Below are 23,262 nucleotides of genomic sequence, written 5' to 3' on the forward strand. Positions count from 1 at the left end.
CCTTTGTGGAGTGAGGGCTCTGTTTCTCTCTTCTTGCCAGTTTTTTGCTTCATTTCTCTAAGTTTCTCGGATATATCTTTCACTGAACCAGGCATGATTTTTAGCTTCTTCTTCACACCTTCAGTTCCTATTTCTTCCTCCATTGGCCTTTTCCTTTTTTTCTTTTCTGATATCTCTTTGCTTTGAGATGTTCTAACCATGTTGGTTCTAGAAATTTTTTAGGGTTTGAGTCGGTTTTAGAGGCAAACAAGGAGATTTAGGTTTTTGTTTCTAGAGTAGTGGGTTTAAACGGAGAGAGAAGGAGAGGTAGTATACAGTTATTGCAAAGAAAAAACTGCTCACCTTCCTTTAAGTACTACCCTATTTTATTTCTTTATAATTTCAAATTTCCCTCTAAAATTTGGTTATTTATCTTTGATAATTTTTCTTCATTCTTTTTACACCCGGTAAACACATATTTTTACCACATTTCACTATTCTTTCTCTATACTCACTGAGTCTTGTTATTTAAAGTTGTCAAACCACTCTTAGTTGACTGAGAAATCCTTAGTCAACTGAAAGCATTATGTTTCTTATGAGAAAGCCAAAGGTTTTCTTATAATTCCTTCACACTAATCATCCCTAAATTTCTTCTAATCTCACAGAATCTATCTTCATTCAGAGCTTTGGTAAAAATGTCTGCTAATTGATGTAAAGTATTCACAAATTCTATCTTAATATCATTTTTCATCACATGGTCTCTAATAAAATGGTGTTTAATTTTAATGTGCTTTGTCCTAGAGTGCTGCACAGGATTTTTTGATATATTGATTGCACTTGTGTTATCACAGTATATGGGTACATTATGCATAGTTATTCCATAGTCTTTTAATTATTACTTGATCCAAAGGATTTGTGCACAACAACTACCTAATGATATATATTCAACCTCTGCTATAGACAGTGCCACTGAGTTTTGCTTTTAGCTGGACCAGGACACAAGCATCCTTATTAAAAATTGGCATGTTCCATTAGTGTTTTTCCTATCAGTTCTGCTGCCAGCAAACTCAGCATCTGAATATCCAACTAAGTTAAGAGTTGAGTTTCTAGAGTACCATATTCCTAGTTCTTGAATGTCTATGAGGCATCTAAAAATTCTCTTAACAACTGTTAGGTGTGATTCTCTAGGTTGTGATTGAAATCTAGCACACAAGCACACACTAAACTGAATATCTGGTCTACTAGCTGTTAAGTAGAGAAGAGAGCCAATCATACCTCTGTAGAGCTTTTGATCTACATCCTTACCTTTTTCATCTAAGTCGAGTTTGGTGGATGGACTCATTGGTGTGGAAATTGATTTCAAGTTTAGCATATCAAATTTCTTGAGCATATCATGAGTGTATCTTTCTTGGTTGATGAAGACTCTTTCCTCATTCTATTTGATTTGAAGACCAAGGAAGTACTTCAAATCTCCCATCATGCTCATCTCAAATTCACCTTGCATTTCCTTTGAAAAATTCTTGCATAAAGCTTCATTAGTTGCACCAAATACAATATCATCCACATATATTTGCACAACAATTAAATCATTTAGATATCTCTTAATGAACAATGTAGTATCGATGATGCCTCTATCATACCCTTTCTGAACTAGAAATTTTGAAAGCCTTTCATACCAAGCTCTAAGAGCTTGTTTCAATCCAACAAGGCTTTATGAAGTTTGAAAACATGATCAGATTTTTCAAAGTCTTCAAAACCAGGTGGTTGTTCTACGTATACTTCCTTTTGATTTAATCCATTTAAGAATGCACTTTTGACATCCATTTGGAACAATTTTGAAATGCCTCATACTTTGATATGGTGATAAATAAAGTTGGTCGGATGCGAATTGAGGCATAATAAGGAACTTTGGGAACCAAAGAGACAAGATAAAATTTTTAGAATAAAATAATATTTTATTAATGAAATAATTTTAAAATATTAATATTTAGCCGAATGTCGAAATCAGTCATGAAGAAAGATCATATGGTTGATCCAAATGGGGGAGAAGATGTCAAGCCTGACTCTATAAAATACTTGTCCCGAAAAATGGGTTGATCATATGGATAGCATGTTTGCATGCTAGGAAAGTCCCAAAAAATCGACAAAAGTCGGTATTGTATCTAGAGGTACAACAAAGTTGATTTAAGCCTCAAACTAGATCAAATAGAGAATTTAATATGAAATTAAGAATATTAAAGTCCCATAATTGTTTAACATGGTGATTTGGAGTTCGAGGATCAATTTGGAGTCAAATCGAAATTTTCACTATCTAGGGGTAAAATGGTCATTTGCCACTTGGGGACAAAATGGGAATTTTTAGAAATGATTTTTGGCCCCATTTGACTTATTGGAGTATGATTTGAGGTTAAGAAGTGAAAAAAATTTATTCTTGGTATTTTTCAGAGCATAGGGGTAAAATGGTAATTTTGCCACCCTAGGGGCAAAACAGTAATTTTCTACCACCAGGACATTTGTACAGCATATGGTCTTCCCTTATCCTCATTTTGACCATTGACTAATCATGTGGTAGAGATAAAAAGGTTTAAAATTTTTAAAGTTTTAAAAATAGACCAATGAAAACATGCCACATGTCAAGCAAGAATACTTTATTATTTTCCATAAAAATCAGCCCATATTTATCCCATTTTCTCTTCATGTGGCTGGCCATAGTAAGAACAAGAGAGGAAAGGAAAAAAACACAAAACCTAGGTGGGAAAATTGAAGGAAAAGTGTGGGATTTCAAAGGATCAAGCAATCAAAGGTAAAATTTCTTGATTTTGACTTGTGATCTACCTTTCCCATGCATTTCTCCTTATTTTCCATGGTTAAATTTCATGTTTTCATGGTGAATTCATGGCTGCCCAAATGGGTATGGAGAGAGAATGAAGTTAGATTAATTTGATTTTAAGTTATGTTAATGTTTTTAGTTAGTTTAGCATATTTAGAAACAAAACAACAAGAAAAGAATTCATTTTCCCCCATCACCATTGTTGGCTGAATTTTCTAGGGAGGATATTGTGGCTGAAATTGATGATATTTCATGATATTTGGGTGATATTTGATGTTTGGTGAGGCTAGAAATTAACTGAAAAATTTTGGTGTGAAAATCTAAATTTTTACCTAATGTATAGACATGTGTGATTATTGATCCGGAACTGATAAATTGAATCTCATTCACAGTCACTAAGGTAATTTAGGTATAATTGGAGTGTAGAAAGTGAGAAAAATTGATTTGGAGTTAAATTGGAGATTTTAGCCGATTAGGCCGATTATAGTGTGACTTAGGTCGAATATCACATTTAAGTGATTAATCAGACATTTTGCATCCCATCGCATGCATTCATTTAGATTTAGAGAGCCTGAAATAGTTTATGATAAATTGACACAATTTATTGAAATTCGTGTCACGTATGATGTATAAGTGGTGAGCCCTCTAACAAGGGTAAAGAGATGTGCCCGAAGATCGAGAATAGGAGTATATCGAACTTCTAGTACTATGAGTAACCTTACCATCATTTTTATTATCTAAAGTATGTTTTTAATCGGTTTTGGTAAAATTTTATGAAAATGAGTTTAAATGGTAAATCTTGAGTCTTACAAACAAAATGTGTCTACATGAAAAGATTTCATAAATTATCTCGAAATTGAATGATGATTTTGAAAAATAGAGTAATTGGAGACCACTTGTTATGAATTAAATTTATGATTTAAATCGAATGGCTTATGACAGTATTTGCATGAATGGCTGAATTAGTATTTGTGTTGAAATGTATGAAATGTGTATTTAACCTTGAAAGGCTGTGAATTACAATAATTGCCATATCATGTTATTGAACTTTATTGTATGGTGGATTATATATATTAATTAATCACTGCAGTAGGGGGTTTCTATGGACCAGCCTTTTAGAGGGGCACGGTAAACCCTATTATATTCTTACCTCGAACGGAGAGGCGCGTAAGGCACGTCCTAGGGTAAAGCTTAGGGTTCACTTCACGCCAAACCACCACATGAAGGGGAACTCAGCCAACGTCAAGAAACGACTGTGTTTTCTCAAACTAAAAATATGTTTTACGTGTATACGAAATTTTTAACAGCCTTGGCGGGCTCGAGTATACGCCTCTGATCAAGGTATCATCGAGTGTATTTGATGGCATGAGCCAACTATTTATGAAAGTCATAAGCCCTAATGAGAAATTAAATGAAATACAACCGTTTGCATGGGTTGGGATGAATTTTCAAATTGTAAAATACTTAAAATGATGGGATATTTTAATTGTCTCCTTTCACTCGGCTTTAGCTAATTTAAATGGTGTTTGTTTACTCACTGGGATTTTATAATCTCACCACTCCCTTTTCCACCCATTTCAGGCTCAAAGTAGGCTGTAGATAGTTGATTCCATCGAGGGCTTCTATTGGATTAGCGTCCTCCACACAGTAGGTTCACAATTTCTTTAATTCTGGTTAATGTGGGCCCACTTGATATTGTAAATTTAATAGTTTATTGTGCTACAGTATGAATGAATTTATTTTGTTTTTACGTTATAAAAAGTATTTACACATAACTCCAAAATTTCTGTTTATAAGAGAATAAAATATTTTATTGAATATTTGTTTTATCTTTTTATTATATTCAAATAATTATAATTTCATTTTGAATAAAGGTTTTAGATGCCTAAACTTATTTTTAATTGTGAATTATGCGATTGGTACTTGTTTACTACATTTTTAACTAGTTTCGAAATTTTTAGTGGAAAATGACCAAAATGCCCCTGTGAGACAAAAATTTTTATTTTATCAGTTTTAAGTTGGAAATAGCTCAAAATCCTTTAGAACATAAAATTTGGCAACGGTTACTCACCGAGGGAAATGAGAAACTTATATTAAGCCTTGCGGGGTTCCGATTGGTATTCCGGGAGATGAGTGCCCATCAGGGTACCGCGGCGGTTGTCACGGGCTCGATGGGAGTTCCGGGTCGTGATAAATTTAAAATTCATGAAACATGCAAAAGCTAGCAACAACTTTATAGCTTCAATCCTAGCAATCGGAGAAAAAGTTTCATCATAATTTATTCCTTTTTCTTGGTTGTATCCTTTTGTTACCAACCTAGCTTTATTTCTAACTACATTTCCTTACTCATCTACCTTATTTCTAAATACCCATTTTGTACCAACAATAGGGTGATTTGAAGGTCTAGGCACCAATGACCATACATGACTCATTGTGAATTGAACAAGTTCTTCTTGCATGGCCATTATCCAACTTTCCTCTTTTTCAGCTTCTTTAAAGTTTTTAGGTTCAATTTGAGATATAAAAGCTGAAAACTCACATGTTTCTCTACTTTCTTTCCTAGTTTTAACTCATTGTGAAATCTCACCAATTATTTGGTCTTATGGGTGATTTCTCACAAATCTATAACTCATTGGTAGATCATCATACTAATTTTCTACTTTTTGTAGATTTTCTAGAGGTGGAGTTTCATTTTCTCTTCTAAGTGAGCTTTTTTCATTATTTTTGTTGTTTTCTAAGCTCATTTCCTCCATTTACTTTCTAAGACTTCTACATCATCATCATCATCATGAACTTCTTTTTGCAATGCATTTGACTCATCAAAAACTACATGAATTGATTCTTCAATGGTTAAGGTCCTTTCGTTAAAAACTCTATAGGCCTTTGAGTTTAAAGCATATCCTAAAAATATTACTTCATCACTCTTTGCATCAAACTTCCCTTGGGGCTGTTTTCCATTGTTCAATACAAAGCATTTACAACAAAAACTCCTAAGGTGAGAGATATTTGGTTTCTTACCTTTATAAAGTTCATATGGAGTCTTTGAAATTAAGGGCCTTATTGAGACTCTATTAAGAATATAAGTTGTTGTATTTACTGCCTCAACCCATAGATATTTAGGTAGGTTGTTCTCGCATAGCATGGTTCTAGCCATTTCTTTCAAGGTTCAATTTTTCCTCTTTACAACTCCACTTTGCTAGGGTGTTCTAGGTGCAAAAAAATTGTAATCCAACCCCTTTTCATTGAAATTCTCCTCCATGATCACTCCTTATGTTAACTATGGCTAGTCCTTTTTCATTTTCTACTTTCTTACAATGGCTTAAGAATGCTTGTAGAGCATCATTCTTATGAGCAAGAAAATACACCCAAGTATATCTAGAATAGTCATCAACTATTACAAAGCCATAAGATTTTCCTCCTAAGCTAGTTGTGCTTATTCGACCAAATAGATCAATATGAAGCAATTCAAGAGGTCTAGATGTTGACACAATTTTTTTAGACTTAAAGGATGTCCTAACTTGTTTTCCTAGTTGGCAAGCATCACATATCCTATCATTTTCAAATTTTTACTCAGGCAGTCCAGCAACAAGATTCTTTTTGATTAATTTTGACATAGTATGCATGCTCACATGTCCTAATCTCTTATGCCATAACCAACTATCATTTTCAGCATTTGCAACAAGACATACTTCACTATTTACTTCGAGATCTTCAAGAAAATTTACATACATATTCTTCAATCTATTTCCTATAAATGAGATTTTATTTGTACTCATATCTATCACTTCACACTTAGTAAATCAAAGCACACTCTAAATCCTTTATCACATAATTGACTAATACTTAGTAAATTATGCTTTAAGCCTTTAACCAACAACACATGACTAATTTGAGTTTGGCAATTCTTACCAACCGTACCTAGACCATGGATTCTTCCTTTTGAATCATCTCCAAAGGATACTGTTCCTTTTATTCTTTTATCCAGCTGAGCAAACAACATTTCATGTCCTGTCATGCGTCGTGAACAGCCACTGTCCAAGTACCAAGGCTGTTTCTTCTTGAGTTGAGCTTTTGAACATGTCTCCTTTAAGTCCAGCTCAACCTACAAAACAGAATTTCAGTTTTTCTTTATAGGTACCCATACTTTGATGGGTCCTTGAGTGTTAGTTGCAACAAAGGATCCCTTAGGAACCCATATTTTCTTAACTTTCTGCACTTTTCTTTTCTTAAAACAATCATATGATAAATGACCATGTTTACCATAATTATAACATTTAGGTAATGCTTTAGCTGAATTTTTATTGTGGTATGCATCTTTTTTTTATTATTCATTTTTCAAACATTTAAGAGCTGTATTTTCATCAAGAGTTATTTGCAAAGCTTCAGACTTGTTTTTTAGCTCTAGTTCTAAAACCTCAAAGTTTGTTTTTGAGTGTTCCAACTCAATTTGCAAAATATTTTTTTGCTCAAAAATAGATGTAAATTCTTGTTTGATTTGTTCCAAATTATTTTCAAGAAATGCAACCTTTTTCTTTAATGATTTGTATTTTGAAAAAAGCTTTTCAAATTCATCATAAAGGCACTCATACTCATCTTGTAAATCATCATAAGAATTAATGCAGGGGGATGAGGGTACCTCTATTTCATCCTCTTGTGCCATTAAACAGATGTTTGCTTTTTCCTCAGATTTTTCATCATCAGTTTCAAAGCTTGATGTGTCATTGTCCGACCATGCAGCAGCCACTATTTCTTTCTTGGATTTATTATTTTTCTTGGGAGTTTTATCTTTTAGCAATGGACATTCGGACTTGAAGTGACCAAGTTTATTGCATTCGTAGCAGATCATCTCCTCCTTTTTGTTGGAGTCATTTTTGTTCCTTATTTTCCATGAAGCACCTTGATCTTTCCTAAAACCTCTTTTAGTTAGCCTTCGATTTCTTCTACTCATTAGCTTTTTGAATTTTCTTGCAACTAGAGCTAATTCTTCATCATCATCACAGGAAAGCTCTTCCAACTCTTCTTCAAGAATGATGGCTTTAAGTGCAATGCTCTTTTTCTTTTCTTTGCTTCCCTTCAATCCTCTTCTTCTTTTTCCTTAAGCTCCAGCTCATAAGTAAGAAGAGAACCACAAATCTCATCGAGTGTGATGATGTTCAGATCTTTAGCCTTTCTAATGGCAGCCACTTTTGGTTTCCAAGATTTTGGTAGACTTCTAAGCAGTCTCTTAACTAATTCATGTTCAGGGATAGGCTTGCCTAGCTGACTTAATTTATTTGTGATGTTTGTAAACCTATCAAACATGTTGGTGATGTCTTCACTAGGCTCTAGTTTGAACATTTCATAACTATGTGTTAAGAGAGCAATTTTGGACTCCTTTACTTGAGAAGTCCGTTCATGGATTTTCTAAGTTTTTTCCACACTTGTTTAGCTATTGTACAGCTTGAGACTTTGTTAAATTCAATGGGGGTCAAGGCACAATGTAATGTGTTGATGGCCTTAAAGTTTATTTGAGCTTTCTTAGTTTCAGCCTCAGCCCATTCAGACCTTGGCTTGGGCATCAACTCATTTGTCACTACATTTAAAGTTGAGGGCATAAAGGGTCAATTAGTTATGACGTTCCACATTTCATAGTCTATAGCTCTAATGTAAATTGACATTCTAGTGCTTCAATAAGGGTAATTAGAGCCATCAAACAAAGGTGGTCTGTTTATTGATTGTCCCTCAACCACTACTGATTTTTGTTGAGCCATTTGGATCCTCTCAAAGGATGTTAAGCCTTAATAGCAGGGAACTAGCTCTGATACCAATTGTTGGTCCCTATAATATGTGCTAGAGAAGGGGTGAATAGCACAATTTGGCTCTTGACAAGATGAGGAACTAATTTCCAGAATTAAGAAAACAAAAATAGAGTATAAAATGCACAGCGATTTAGAGTGGTTCAGTCCAAGACCTACATTCACTACCTTGATTATCCAACCAAGGATTTTCTCACAAACTCACTAACAACCAGTGAAATTCACAAGCTTCCACCAAGCTTTTACAATGGCTTTTACCAGGCTCAGCCATAACCTTTTACACTAGTTTTTCACAGGCTCAACTAAAACCCAAAGTGGTTTTCCAAAGCTTAACCACAACCTTTAACAGTCAAGCTATCCCAAGCTTGAACAACCCCTTATAGTGACTCTTTCACTCTAAGAATACAAGAGAAGTAGCAAAAGAAAGTACCTATGATCACTAGATGATCTGATTGGTACAAGATTGAGTGCCAAATATAAATGCAAAGAGTAGGGATTTAAATGCAGACAAGTGCAGTGAAGCTTTTCTGGTTTTTCTACTTTCTATAACTCAAATCTCATTCAAGGCTTCTCAAAAACTTGTTTCTAATTGTTGGAAGACCCTTTTATACTTAGAGATCCAACTCTGATGGCAGTTTGACAGTTTATATCCGTTGAAAACAGTTAACGATGAGTTTTAGTCGTTAATTTGTCTTATAGTGCTCTGATTCAAATTGTAGACAAAGAGCTCTTAGTCAACTAACTTGGCTGACGAAGTTGGTTCTATTTCTGGTTTGCAGATTCTGGCAGAGAGCACTTAGTCGACTGACTTGGTTAACTAAGTTGGTTATGTTTTTCAAACTCTTCAGCCAGCTATTTCTCCAATTTGAAATTTGGTCAACTAATGTTCTTCCTTGTTTCACCAATAAGCTTCCTCCTTGTTATTTAGTTACATCTTATTGATTTTATCCCTATTTTTCTTTCAAAAATACTCTTTGAAGAGTTAATAAATTAATTTCATATATTAATTTCCTACACACTCAAGTAAAGGTATTAGACACAAATAAATGAGAATGTTTTATTATCATCAAAAACTAATGGAACCAACAGTTTTTGTATCTAAGAGGTATCTAAAAATTCTTTTAACAGCAGTCAGGTGTGATTCCTTGGGATGAGATTGAAAACGAGCACACAAAAATACAGAGAACTGTATATCAGGCCTGCTGGCTATTAAAGAGAGTAGTGATCCGATCATACCTCTATAAAGCTTTTGATCAACATATTTTTCTTTTTCATTTACATCAAGTCTGGTGGATGGACTTATTGGTGTGCAGATTGATTTCAGCTTCAACATATCAAATCTTTTGAGCATGTCTTGAATGTATCTTTCTTGGTTGATGAAGATTCGTTTTTCACTTTGTTTGATTTGAAAGCCAAGAAACTACTTCAGCTCACCCATCATGCTCATCTCAAATTCCCCTTGCACCTTTTTAGTAAAGTTCTTACATAAAGCCTCATTAGTTGCACCAAACACAACGTCATCCATATAAATTTAAACAACAATTAAATTATTTAAGTATCTTTTGATAAACAATGTTGTATCAATACTACCTCTAACATAACCTTTTTCAACCAGAAATTTTGAAAGCCTCTCATACCAAGCTCTAGGAGCTTGTTTCAATCCATGCAAGGCTTTATGAAGTCTGAAAACATGATCTGATTTTTCAAAGTCCTCAAAACGGGGGGTTGCTCAACATAAACTTTTTCTTGGATGAAATCATTTAAGAATTCACTATTTAAATCCATTTGGAATAACTTAAAGTTCATAAAGCAAGCAAATGCAAGTAGTAATCTTATAACTTTTATCCTAGCAACTGGTGCAAAGGTTTCATCATAGTCTATTCCTTCTTTTTGGTTGTATCCTTGTTGTACCAACCTAGCTTTATTTCTAACTACATTCCCTTGCTCATCTACCTTATTCCTAAACACTCATTTAGTGACAACAATAGGGTGGTTTAAAGGTCTAGAAACTAATGACCACACATGGTTTCTTTTGAATTGATCAAGTTCCTCTTGCATGGCCATTATCCAACTTTCCTCTTTCTCTGCCTCCTTAAAGTTCTTAGGCTCAATTTAAGAGATAAAAGCTAAAAACTCACATGTCTCTCTAGTTGCTCTTCTAGTTTTAACTCCATGAGAAATGCCACCTATGATTGCTCTTGTGGATGATTCTTAATAGACCTCCAGCTCTTTGGAAGATCATGATGTTGATTTTCAGTTCTTTGCAAGGTTTCTAAGGGTGGAGGTTTTGTTTCTGTACCTAGGGTATTTTCTTCACTATTTTTCTTATCATGTAAGCTCATCTCTTCCATTTGTCTTTCAAAGACATCAATATCATTTTCATCATCAGAAATTTCCTTTTGCAAGGTATTGGATTCATCAAAAACTATATGGATGGTTTCTTCAACTGTTAAAGATCTTTTGTTGAAGACTCTATAGGCTTTTGAGTTTAATGCATATCCTAGAAATATAGTTTAATCACTTTTTGCATCAAACTTCCGTAAAAGTTGTTTTCCATTGTTCAACATAAAGCATTTGCAACCAAAGCTCCTAAGGTGAGAGATATTTGGTTTTCTATCTTTGCAATAACTCATATGGGATCTTTGATATCATGGCTCTTATAGACACTCTATTAAGGATATAAGCTGCTGTGTTAATAGCTTCTGCCCAAAAGTATTTAGGTAGATTATTCTAACTTAGCATAGTTCGAGCCATTTCTTTCAAGGTTTGGTTTTTCCTCTCTACAACTCCATTTTGCTGGGGTGCTCTAGGTGTAGAAAAATTATGATCCAACCCCTTTTCATTACAAAAATTCTCAAATTCATCTTCTTTAAACTCTCATCCTTGATCACTCTTAATACTAACTATAGCTAGTCTTTTTGCATTTTCAACCTTCTTACAATGACTTATGAATGCTGGTAGAGCATTATTTTTAAGAGCAAGGAAATATACCTAAGTGTACCTAAAGTAGTCATTAACTATTACAAAATCATAAGATTTTCCTCCTAGACTAGTTATACTTATTGGACCAAATAGATCAATGTGCAGCAATTCAAAAGGTCTAGATGTGGAGACAACTTTATTGGTTTTAAAAAATGTTCTAGTTTGTTTACCTAATTGACATGCATCACAAATTTGATCAATCTCAAGTTTAAGTTTAGGCAATCCTATAACCAGATTTTTCTTAATTAACTTTGACATGTTATGCATGCTTACATGTCAAAGTCTCCTATGCCATAGCCGACCATCATTTTCAACTTTTACTACAAGACATGTTTCACAATCCATTTCAAGATTCTCAAGAAATACAACATACATATTTTTTATTCTTTTTCCTATAAATGAGACCTTGTTAGTACTTATATATATATCATTTCACATTTAGTTGAGTCAAAACATACCTTAAAACCTTTGTCACACAATTGGTTAATGCTTAATAAATTATGTTTCAAACCTTTAACCAACAATACATGACTAATTTGAGTTTGGGAGTTCTTACCAACCATTCCTATGCCATGAATTCTACCTTTTGAATCATCACTAAAGGATACAGTACCTCTCTTTCTTTTGTCCAGCTGAGCAAATAGCATTTCATCTCCTGTCATGTGTCTTGAGCAGCCACTGTCCATATACTAAGGCTGCTTCTTCTTTAGTTGAGCTCTTAAACATGTATCTTTTGAGTGCAACTCAACCTATAAAACAAATTTTCAGTTTTTCTTAATAGGTACCCATACCTTGATAGGTCCTTGATTGTTAGTAGCAACATAGGATCTTTTTGGAACCCATATTTTTCATATTGTCTGTACACTTCCTTTTCTATAGCAATCATAGGATAAATGACCAATTCTATTACATGTATAACACCTAGATGCTGCCTTAACAGAATTTCTCTTGTGGTATGCATTTCTGCTTGAAGTTTCATTTTTCAAACTTGTGAGTGCAACATTTTCTTCACTTACCTTTTGTAAGATTTCAGTTTTGCTTTCCAATTCTAATTTTAGAGTTTCAAAATCTGTTTTTGAGTGCTCCAATTCAATTTACATAAAATTTCTTTATTCAAAAACAAAATCAAAGTCAAGTTTAATCTTTTCCCAATCTGATACTAGAGATGTTGATTTTTTCTTTAAAGTCTTGTATTTCAAAACAAGTTTTTCAAATTTCTCATATAAACATTCATATTCATTCTGAAGTTCATCAACAGAAATATTGCAAGGGGATGAGGATACCTCGGATTCATCATCCCGTGCTATCAAACACAGGTTTGCTCTTTCTTCAGCTTTTTCTTCCTCAGCTTTAGAACTTGAAGTATCACTATATGACCAAGTAGCTGCCACCATTTCCTTCTTTGTTTTTTTGTTTTTCTTTGGAGTTTCTTCTTTTAGCAAAGGGCATTCGGACTTGAAATGTCCAAGCTTCTTGCATTCGAAGCATGCAAGCTCTTCCGTTTTGTTGGCATCATTTTTGTTTCTGATTCTCCATGAAGAACCTCAATTTCTTCTAAATCCTCTTCTAACTAGTCTCCAGTTCCTTCGATCATAAGCTTTCTCAATCTCTTTGCAACCAGTGCAAATTCTTCATCATCATCACAAGATAGCTCATCCAATTTTTCTTCAAGAATGTTGGCTTTTAGGGCGTACTCTTCTTCTTTTCTTTTGCTTCCCTCCTATCTTCTTCTTCCTCTTCTTTGAGTTCTAGCTCATGAGTAAGGAGAGAACCACAAATTTCATCCAAAGTTATAACATTTAAGTCCTTGGCTTCTCGGATGACTGTTACCTTAGGCTTCCAATTTTTAGATAGGCTTTTAAGAAGTCTTTTAATAATTTCATGCTCTGGGATTGGTTTGCCTAGCTGACTAAGTTTGTTTGTGATGTTTGTGAATCTATCTAGCATGCTGGTGATATCTTCACTAGGCTCTATCTTAAATATTTCATAATTATGGGTCAAAAGGGCTATCTTGAACTCTTTGACTTAAGAAGTCCCTTCATGGATAATCCTAAGTTTATCCCACACCTGTTTTGCTGTGGTACAACTTGATACTTTGTTGAATTCGGTAGAAGTTAGAGCACAATGCAATGTATTGATTGCCTTAAAATTGGTTTTGACCTTTTTGATTTTAGCCCTAGTCCATTTAGACCTTGGCTTAGGGATCATCTTGTTGGTCACTACATTTAGTGCATGTTTGGCCTAGCTTTTTTTCAGCTTATCTACTTCTTAAAAGAAAAAGACAGACCAAACATGATTTTTTGAGAAGCTCTTAAAAAAAAATAGCTTTTTTTTAAGAATAAAATTTTTAAAGAAAGAGCTTAAGAAAAAGCTCCAAGGAGGAGCTTTTTCTTCTCTTCTTTTAAAAATACAAGATAATTTTTATTTTTGTTCCAAAAATATCCTCATTTGTTAAAAATAATTACAATATTATCCTCTCAAAAAAAATACTTTCTATGATAATTTTAACAAAAATTATAACTTATAAAAAAAAACTTATGAAAAGAAATTTACCAAACAACTTTAACTTAATTTTTAAAGTTATTATTTTTCATCAGAGCTTCATAATAGCTTTTAAGTTAGAAAAAAGCCAGGCTAAATAAGCTCTTAAAGTTGAGGGAGTGAATGGTCCATCAGTTATGACGTCTCATATCTCATAATCAATTGCTCTTATATATATTGACATCCTAATACTCCAATAAGGGTAATATGAGCCATCCAACAGAGGTGGTTTGTTTGTTGATTGTCCCTCAGCAACTATGGATTTTTGAAGAGCCATTTGAATTTTTTCAAGGGTGTTAGACCTTAATAACAAGGGTTAGGCTCTGATACCATTTGTTGGTCCCAAGTAAATGTGTTAGAGGAGAAGTGAATAGCACAATTTGGCTCTTTTCAAAAAATTGACTCTAAGTGGGAACAAATGTAAGTGAAAAAAAGGAATGAAAATAAAAACAAAAACAGAGTAGACAACACAGCAGAATTTATAGTGGTTCGGTCCAATACTTACATCCACTACCTTGATTGTTCAACCAAGGATTTTTCAAACAATCCACTAAGAATGGTGAAATTCACAAGCTTTCAACAAGCTTTTACAATAGCTTTTACTAGGCTTAGCCAAAACCTTTCACAATTGTTTTTACCGGGATCAACTAAAACCCAACACTTAACTTTTCAAGGCTAAGTTAGAACCTATACTCAATCAAGCAATCCTAGCTTGAATCAATCCCTTAGAGTGACTTGCTCACTTTAAGAATACGAGGAGAGAGGTGATAAGAATGTACCTATGATCACAAGGTTGATCTAAGTGGTACAAAGTGAAGTGCAGATCACAATTACAAAGATAGAAGTTGAGTGTAGTAAATGAACAGAGAATATTTACTAGTTTTTGAGCTCCTTTTGTTCTTGAAAGCCTTAATTGCATTTCTAGCCGTTGGAAGTTTCTTTTATACTTGGAAAATCAGCTATAAAGTGAGTTAGACAGTTCTTGACCGTTGGAAACAATTTTGTTGCAGTTTTGGCTGTTAATCTGTCTTCTAGTGCACAATTCAAATTTTCTGACAGAATGCTCTTAGTCAACTAACTTATGTCTTAGTCGACTAAGTTGTCTCTGTTTTCTGTTTCCAGTTTCTAGTAGTGAGCACTTAGTCGACTAACTTACTTCTTGGTCAACTACGTTGGTTTTGTCTTGAAGTCCAAATTTTTTGCAGTAGTTTCTTAGTCAACTAACCCACTTCTTAGTCGACTAAGTCTTTTCTGTTTCTCAAAATTCTTGAGCCCGCCAACTTTTAATTTGAGTTTTAGCTAACTAACCCGTCATTATTCAACTAAGGAGCTTCTGTATTGTTGATTAGTTGTGGCTTCTTATTCATTTACTTTTTGATATGTCCCATGGATTTGTTTATTTACCATTGGCATACAATTTTTGTCCTGCACACTCAAGTAGAATTATTAGATACAAATGAATGTGAATGTTTTATTATCATCAAAAACTAACGGAGTCAAAAACCAACTCATAAAAACATCACCTAAACCGCTCACCTGTTTCACCACCCTAAACCAAAAATAATAACATAGTAAAAACCAAAAGCAAAAACAATACAAAAGACATCTCTTTTTAAAAATCAAACCTTTAATTTAGAAAACCCTAAGAACAAACCACCCTTAATCCACAAAACCTAAAGAAAAAAACACCAAAAAATCCAAGAAATGAACCAAAACCATACATGTGGCACAAACCAAACAACTTGAGTGACACAATGAAATGGAAGCGACACAAAAGAAAAAAAAACAACCATCAACAAAAAAAAACCCTAACGTCACAACAGAAAAAGACATCGTTTATGGCTAGACAGAAGAAAAAAAACCCAACTTCATCAAAATGACGTTGTTTTAAGGGACAGGAGAAAATAAAACAGAGTACTCCTAATCGAATGACAAATGTCACCCATTCATTGGCCAATTGCAATAGTACCAAATGGAGCTACTTTTATATATAGTAATAGTATATAATTTATTCAACAAAAACTATATATATATATAATAGAATTTGACTTGCATTATTATTATTATGATTAATTTTTGTCTCTCTCCTTTGGACAAAAAAAAATAGAGCAAGACAAAAACATTTTGTTGTAAAATGACACCAATTTTGCTTTTTGTCAAAATTATTAGAAAAGAAAAGGAAAAGATTGATTGTACTCTACTTATATGAAAGTTAAAAGTGTATTTACAAATTGTGACCAACAATTTTCGAGAAATTGGATACACCCTGCTACTCCTACTTTGTTCAAACTTAAAGGCACTAAAATTCCTATTTAAGAGAAAGTAGAGCATTTACTTCAATGCTTTGTGACGGGCCCAAGTCCACGCCCACGCCCACTTCAAGGTCCATCCGACTTGGGTTGACCCGATACCAACCCGAATTGGACTTTTGTGTTTTATGGCTAAGAATCGGACTCAGTATCTCCTCCATGGAAGCAACGAATCAGCCGGTCCTGGTCCACTTTCTCCCTCTGCTCAATCCAATCCGGAAGTTTAAAATTCCCAATATACCCTCCTTTCCCTATCAAATTTCTCTCTCCGCCCAAATCTTCCATGGCTTGACCCGAAATCCCAACCCAAATGGACTCTCTGCAAATTCTCCCTCCACTCTTGACTCTATCCACCTCAGCCTCCGCCATCCTGAACTCTAAGCTCGGCACCGACCACGACCTAACTCGAGCACCGTGTCTCGTCTCCGACTTGCTGACACAGTGCGATGATCTGGACCGAACCGTAATCCACCTCAATCGTACCCTCAAATCAAGCTTAGCATTTTACGCTTCCTTCTCCGATCGCATCGGCGACCTTTTCGGCGATGTAAATTCGAAGTTGACCGATCTCGGATCCTCCGTTTGTTCTCGGAGCTCCGTTTCAGGTTCGAATCAACGCAAAGTTTTTATTTTTAAGATTGATTTTGTGTATTTTTGTTGAAAAGTTTAGTCGTGTTTGGAATTTGTGCATGGAGAGCATTAATTTTATTTCATTATTTTTCTTTGCGGAAAATGATGTGTTATAGATGAGGAAGGATTGGGAGAGGAGCTGCCGGCATTGGCGAAGGAGGTGGCGAGGGTGGAAACGGTTAGAGCATATGCGGGTGAGGGTTCTAAAAGATCATAGCTTGTTGGAATTCTGAAATGCTCATTGAATTTACAAATAGGCGCTACATTTTAATCTTTGTAGTTGACTTATGAATTATAACTATTGTTTATGTGGTTCTGATATTTCAGTTGTTGTGTTTCAATATAAAAGAGAGGTGATTTTGCTGTTCAATGGATGAAATTATGGTAAACTTTGGTCCTATTTCCAGTCATTAAAAATAATTTCTTACTTCTCTTCTAGTAAATAAGTTATATGAAGCAATAAGACATTGTCAAAAAAGCAAGGGGGAGGTCCTATAAACTTTAGTTCCTAGGTACAAGTCCTGTCTGTGCCTTTCTCCTAACTTTATGATGGTTTACTAGTTTGTTTGTTTGGTTTGTTTATTAGTTTCTTCTACTGAATGTATGTCAAAAATTGTTTCATTATAATTGTAATTTCTATTGATACATATAATTTCATTTGAAAAAAAAAAAAAAAAGAAGAGTTTCACAAGAATGGTCGAACAGTCTGCTTGTAACTATCTTGCAGCACAATATAGCAATTGGGATAATTGGGAAAAATCATATAATGGTGGCATACGTTGTGGTCTTATTTGCCCAGTCTTCTCATAGAATCCATATGTATAATAGATTGAGCACTATGCTGCTTTTAGAGTTGTTGTGTCATAAATGGACCTTTTGCCATTAAGAGCTTGGTTAGGATGGTCTAGTAATATAGATATCACTATTACAGCTGCTGATTTGGATCTGCTGATCACTTTCTTTCAACAAAAATGGTATTAATTGCAGTGAATATTAGCATTTGTTTATATAAACCAGGTAGCCTTGTTTTCCCCTTAATGTTTTCTTTGTTTCAATTTGATTGTACAGAGGTGCTTATCCAGGGCTACATTCACCTTACTTTAATTTAGCTGTTTGATCTTTGATTATCTGTGTTGTAGGCATCATTTGTGAACTATAGCAGAATCTAGGGTTATTTACACATTTGGTACCTGAACTATTGTGAAATTCTCGGTTTCGTACCTAAGGAAATAAATTGGCAGTTAAGTACTCCCAAGATGCATATGTCACTAACTCCGTTAGCCAAATGGTAACGTGGCAAAAGACAACCAATAGGAGTTAGACATGTGGTATATTACTATTTGCTATTTTTTTGCCACGCCACCCCTTTGACTTGCAGAGTTAGTTTTAGGTGCAGACTATTTGATGGGAGCAAACTTCAAGTACTTAATTGTGAATTTTTAAAATTTAGCTACCAAATCAAACATTTAATTATAGTTTAGGTACCAAATTTGTAATTAACCCTGGACTCTATGTAACACATGATCATGTCTTGTCCCTTATTGTTTTATATTTTATGCATTATGATATGATATCGTTTGATAATTGTCCAAATACAGACTCCTTTTAGATTTAAAAACCTTGAGGCTAGTTATTATAGTGAAGTGGTACATAATGTTTGGTTCAATGAAGCTAAATATCTTTGTGCAGTGTTAACTACAGATGCTCATTGTTCCTGTTAAGAACTTCCTTCCCGATAGGTTCTTTCTTGCTTTTAGAGTTCAAAATGAGATAATCTTATGCTAAAGATTTGACCATTTCTTCATGAAATTGGTTGAAGAGGATTTCTTTGATTGGAAAAGAAACTAATTAGCAAGATCTTCAAAATAGTGTAGCTAAATCTTTCTTCTGTTTTTAGTTTTAGTTAGTTTTTTCCTTCTGTTGCCTGGGTGTACAATTGTGATCTAAATACTCTCATTTTTTTTCCTTGAAAACTTTTTTTTATCTCTCAGAGATAGCGTCAAAGCTTGATAATTTAGTTGGTGATATTGAAGATGCTGTCTCTTCTACTATGAACAAAAATTTAAGAAACGATCCTTCTACACGAAATTCAGAAGTAAGCACCTCCATTAGAAAAAAAATATTGATGCTCTTATGGTAATTATTTTCTTACATAAATCTTTTTCTTTCTTAATGTTGCAGGAAACACGCCTGGTGGCTATTAAAACACTTAAACTGACAGAAGACTTATTAACTTCAGTCACAAAGACACGTCCTCAATGGGTACGTCTAGTCTCAGCTGTTGATCACAGAGTAGATCGAGCTCTAGCGATATTACGACCCCTGGCAATTGCAGACCATCGGGCCCTTCTCACATCCCTTAGATGGCCACCACCCCTTTCTAATTTGACTTCCTCAAGTCTGGATATGAGGAAATCAAATGAGGTCCCAAATCCTCTTTTTACGATGCAAGGTGATCTCAAGCACCAGTACTGTGAAAACTTTCTTGCCCTGTGCCGCCTGCAGGAGTTGCAGAGGCAAAGAAAATCTCGGCAACTTGAGGGCCATAATCGGGAGGTTGCTCTTCACCAACCACTTTGGGCAATTGAAGAGCTTGTCAATCCTGTATCTGTTGCATCCCAACGCCACTTTTCAAAATGGATCGATAAGCCGGAATTCATTTTTGCTCTGGTATATAAAATCACACGGGATTATGTTGATTCTATGGACGAGTTATTGCAACCATTGGTTGATGAAGCAATGCTAACTGGGTACAGTTGTAGAGAAGAATGGATTTCAGCAATGGTAGACTCCTTATCAACATACTTGGCAAAAGAGATATTCCCTATTTATGTCGGTCAACTGGAGGAAGAGAGTATGACTGGAATTCAGTCACAGGCTAGGACATCTTGGCTCCATCTTGTTGACTTGATGGTCTCTTTTGACAAAAGAATAAAATCTCTTGTAGAACAGTCTGGGATCTTTCTTTCCCTTCAGGATGATGGAACCCTTCGCAAGATTTCATCTCTATCTGTCTTCTGCGATCGACCTGACTGGCTTGATTTATGGGCAGAAATAGAGCTAGCTGAAACACTGGAGAAACTAAAATCAGAGATGGATAAAGAAAAAAACTGGACTAAGAAAGTTCAAGGGGCAGTTCTCTCTAATTCTGATGATTATAAATCTCCTGCAGTTGGCAGCAGCATTTTTCGGTGTTTATCATCTTTGGTTGACAGATGTCGATCATTGCCTACAGTTTCTTTGAGGTCAAGGTTTTTGAGATTAGCTGGAACACCGCTTGTAAAAGTGTTTTTGGATTGCTTGCTTCTCAGATGCCAAGAAGCCGAAGGGTTGACTGCCTTAACAGACAATGATGCCCTAATGAAAGTTACAAACTCCATTAATGCAGCTCACTTTGCTGAATCTATTTTAAAAGAATGGCGTGAGGATGTTTTTTTTCTTGAAATGGGATTGGATCAAGGTGATCAACTTGGAGCATCTGTTACTGAAAACAGTGGTAGTGAGATCCCAATTGAAGAGTATGGAAATGGTATTTTCCATGAGGAGATTGTCAAGTTTGAGGATTTTAGAACTGAGTGGGTTGAGAAGATATCTGTTGTTGTTTTGAGAGGGTTTGATGCTCGATGTAGAGATTACATTAAAAACAGGAGACAATGGCAGGAAAGGAGTGAAGGTTGGACTGTATCCAAGGCATTGGTTGGAGCACTGGATTATTTGCAGGGGAAAATGTCAGTAATAGAAGAGAATTTAAACAGGCTAGACTTTGCTGGGATCTGGAGGAGTCTGGCAGCCGGGGTGGATCGATTAATTTTTAATGGCATTCTTATTAGCAATGTGAAGTTTCATGATAACGGAGTGGAGAGATTCGGGTATGATTTAGAGGTCCTATTTGGAGTTTTCAGGGCTTGGTGTTTGAGGCCTGAAGGTTTCTTCCCTAAAGCAAGTGAAGGCTTGAAGTTGTTGAAGATGGAAAAGAAGCAACTTCAAGATGGCCTGGCAGTTGGGGAGAAATGGATGAAGGAGAATGGAATTAGGCATTTGGGTGTAGCTGAGGTAGAAAAGATCAGGAAGAACAGAGTATTTACGAAGTAAAAGGCCGTTGAATTTTGGTTCTCATCATATCATTGTAGCTGAGTAGACAGTGGACTTGGACATAGAACAGAGAGGTTAGGTTTGTGTTGTACATTGGCTCTTTACCTCTTGGATTAACCTATTTGTTTCAGAAAACAATAAAATAATAAAAAATGAAATTGTTTTGCTTATTCTTAGGCACTGCTTGTTATTAATTGTAAATGCAGATTGAAACTTGTTGAGGTATATTACTAACTTTGTTGTCATAAGAATTGAAATGTACCTACTTTTGCATGCGGCAGATTATTTGTTTTTTGTCTGCTGCTGCCTAAATCAGGTTGTTGTAGATCATCAACACTGCTAAGTTTGTCCTGTTTCGATCTCCTTTTGCTTCTATCAATGATAATCCTGTTTAGCTTTGACCTTTTTATTTGGTTGTCTAATGGGCTTGGAATGCCTTAAACCCATTGCTGAATCACCGGTTAATGTCCAAATCCTTTTATTATATTATATATATAGGTAGACAGTAATTACCTTCTTATGAATCAACATTCTTACTCCTAAACCACCAGAAAGGCAAAGTTTACCCTTAAAATGATACAAACTCTTTTACTAGTGTAATAAATAAATCCCAAATGCTTTTGCGATTGACTAAACCCAAGTGCTTAATCCTTGATACTAGAATCTTATCACATGGATTAACTCTTTTCTATTTTTCTTTGTTTTGGAATTGGAGAAAGGGGATTCAAACACTGTTATTTAAAGCATCAGTTAGTCAGGGCTGCATGAAAACTATTGATTTCTGTCAAAAGCAAGTAGTTGGACCGAAAAGGAGGATTTTTTCTTGCTTTTTCTCTCTGGTTTAAGGCCTTTAGCTCAATAAAAAGTAGGGCTAGTATACCCTAGCAAATTGGCCTTTTGACTGATTATACAAGGATAAAAGAAAAAGTAAGATTAATCTATTAATTTGAAAGAAAAGTCACAACTGATCGATTGAATAATTTGCTTCGCAAGTCTAATTAATTTCAGCACTTAATTGATATGCAAATTTAAAATTCTAACGTCTAGTGATTAGAACTTTTTGCAAGAGTCATCTTTCTTTCGCTAAGTGGTGCCAAAGGCATCTGTGGAGGTCCAAAAGACATGTCCTCAAAAAGTACAATTTGATATTCAAATTGTCGGTGAAATAACTGCTTATTCAAGACATGTATCTCTTGGAGAAAATCTCTACAAACAACCACGTTAGACAACTTTGGAAGCCACAAAAGGAAAAATCAGAAATCCCTTACTATCTCTAATGAAGATAAAATCACGTATGTACTGCTTACTGTAGAGAATCTTGTATAAGATTGATTATTTCCATCACTCCTTTAGAAGTGTTCAGTGATTGAATTTTACTAGCACCAAGTGCAGTCCATCGAGACTTCATTGTATCTTGAGGCTATTAGATTAAACGCATGGCATACCAAGATCGGTGGAGGTGAAATGAGACTGAAAGAGAGTGGCAGTTGCAGCATGTCTCGAAGTCCTTTCTTGCTTATGTTTTTATGACTTTCCATGCACAAAATTTCTAAACAATCTTGAGGCTTATTTCTTTCACTGAAAATAAAAAGCTAAGAGTTCTTTAAAGGAGATGGTTTAGTAAATTCGAGAAAATGAAACGTCGTGATGAGATTGAAAATATTTTCAATGGTTTCAAACAATATATAATGAATATGGATAGCTTTATTGTTGTGTCCTTAATTATTGATAAATTACCATCATCATGGAAAGATTCAAACAAATCTTAAAACATAAGAAAGAAAAATTTATTTCTTGAAGAGCTTATGAGATCATCTTGGAATTGAACAACAAGACCACAAGGAACATGAGAATAACAAGAGGCTCATATGTCAAAAGTTCATGTGATAAAAGGAAGCAAAGTCCAACAAATCCACAAAGAAGAAAGAACTTTCCACCAAAACCAAGAAATTCATGAAGAAAATGAGTCCATGTTTTCATTGTGGAAAAACACAAGGTCACTTAAAGAAAGACCGCTAATTCTTGGAAAAGAAGAAATGCACTAGCACGCGATGACTTGTGTGGTTGATTCTTTTGATTTATGGCATAATAGTTTAGGACGTAT

General features: G+C 34.7%; 1 protein-coding gene across 2 annotated transcripts; it reads left to right on the forward strand.

The window, feature by feature from the left end:
- LOC18604643 (RINT1-like protein MAG2) lies at window positions 16,575-21,567 on the forward strand. 2 transcript variants are annotated; one of them, XM_007037225.2, is made up of 4 exons: window positions 16,575-17,041; window positions 17,183-17,260; window positions 19,058-19,161; window positions 19,248-21,567. In XM_007037225.2, exons 1-4 carry the CDS (start codon window positions 16,747-16,749, stop codon window positions 21,156-21,158), a joined length of 2,388 nt encoding a protein of 795 aa, XP_007037287.2. In that variant the 5' UTR covers window positions 16,575-16,746; the 3' UTR covers window positions 21,159-21,567. The 2 variants fall into 2 exon arrangements, with proteins under 2 accessions (XP_007037287.2, XP_007037288.2); XM_007037226.2 differs by lacking the exon at window positions 19,058-19,161 and having other exon boundaries at window positions 16,945-17,041.

This window comes from Theobroma cacao, chromosome 3 (genome assembly GCF_000208745.1).
Source record: "Theobroma cacao cultivar B97-61/B2 chromosome 3, Criollo_cocoa_genome_V2, whole genome shotgun sequence".
NCBI lineage: Eukaryota > Viridiplantae > Streptophyta > Magnoliopsida > Malvales > Malvaceae > Theobroma > Theobroma cacao.

Excerpts from the sequence above, each read along its gene's own strand:
- LOC18604643 (XM_007037225.2), top strand. The coding sequence starts at position 16,747 with ATGGACTCTCTGCAAATTCTCCCTCCACTCTTGACTCTATCCACCTCA. Across the intron at positions 17,042-17,182 it reads TTCTCGGAGCTCCGTTTCAG|ATGAGGAAGGATTGGGAGAG; the intron begins GTTCGAATCAAC and ends GATGTGTTATAG. Across the intron at positions 19,162-19,247 it reads CTTCTACACGAAATTCAGAA|GAAACACGCCTGGTGGCTAT; the intron begins GTAAGCACCTCC and ends TTAATGTTGCAG.